Raw genomic sequence first — 961 nt, forward strand, 5'->3', positions numbered from 1 at the left:
TATCCTCAATAAAAGGGGTAAAGTGTGTTAAACACAGTTCCTCCCATCAGTAACTCACCTTCAGCAGCTCTCTGATCCTCTGCTGCTCTCAGCCTCCTGTAACAATATGACTGATTTTACAATCAAATATCAAAAACTACAAAGAAAACAAACATGTGGATAAAAAAGAATGACATGTGAGTCAGGGTTAAGATTATAATTATTCATAATATGCTGTGAACGTATTTAACAAAGTCATTATGTGTTTAAAAGAATAAACAGTAAGAATCAGCAGTTAAACAAACCCACAAACTGAGAAAGTGAAGCGTGTTGGGTGTTATTGTGTATTTGTGAGATCTGAGTATGAAAAATGATTTGATGTAAAATTGTTTTCATGTGTTTTATCATGTAAGAAACAGCAGGAAATGCTCTGTTTAGGTGAGGGAGCTGTGGGAGGTTCAGGGCAGACGAGTCAACGCACATATATACACGAGGCGTGAGAGACGGAGGCTGAGTTCACATTTGTACTTCAGATCATTTCTGTGTTTCCTGACATCAGACCTCCACCTGTGCTGTGGGCTTGATGCTAACACTTACACAGGCTGCTGAACCAAAGCTCAGCTGTCCGTCTCTTCAGCTCTTTGTGTGGAAGTGTTGGCAGAGAAGGCTTTACTGTTACACAGGTGATGTAATGTTACATACGTGTACTTTACATGAACACAAGTAAAATCACTAAAACGTAATATAACTCAGGTTCAGCACAGCCACCTTCAGCTGCTGCTGAAGAGGAACTCAGACTGATTTGTACCTTTCGACGATGAAGAGTACAAGCGCGATCACAACCAGCAGGACAACAAACACCACACCAGGTATCGGAGGAAGGTTTCCACCAGCTGTGAAAACAGAAACATATGTAGAAATCAACACAAACTGTCGGTGTTACGGGTTGGAAGTGAGAAAGCTCTGATAGAAATACAGCTTT

General features: G+C 40.7%; 1 protein-coding gene across 1 annotated transcript in view; it reads right to left on the reverse strand.

Annotated features, from left to right (window-relative positions):
- Positions 1–815: 815 nt before the first annotated feature.
- LOC106456538 (B-cell receptor CD22-like) overlaps positions 816–961 on the reverse strand; it is a 40,106-nt gene continuing 39,960 nt past the window's right edge. Inside the window, exon 6 of the mRNA XM_013915942.1 lies at positions 816–872. Coding sequence (XP_013771396.1) covers positions 816–872 — 57 coding nt within the window. The remainder of the gene's footprint in view (positions 873–961) is intronic.

The sequence above is a fragment of the Pundamilia nyererei genome, unplaced genomic scaffold (assembly GCF_000239375.1).
Source record: "Pundamilia nyererei isolate P.nyererei 1_Seehausen unplaced genomic scaffold, PunNye1.0 scaffold00405, whole genome shotgun sequence".
Taxonomy (NCBI): domain Eukaryota; kingdom Metazoa; phylum Chordata; class Actinopteri; order Cichliformes; family Cichlidae; genus Pundamilia; species Pundamilia nyererei.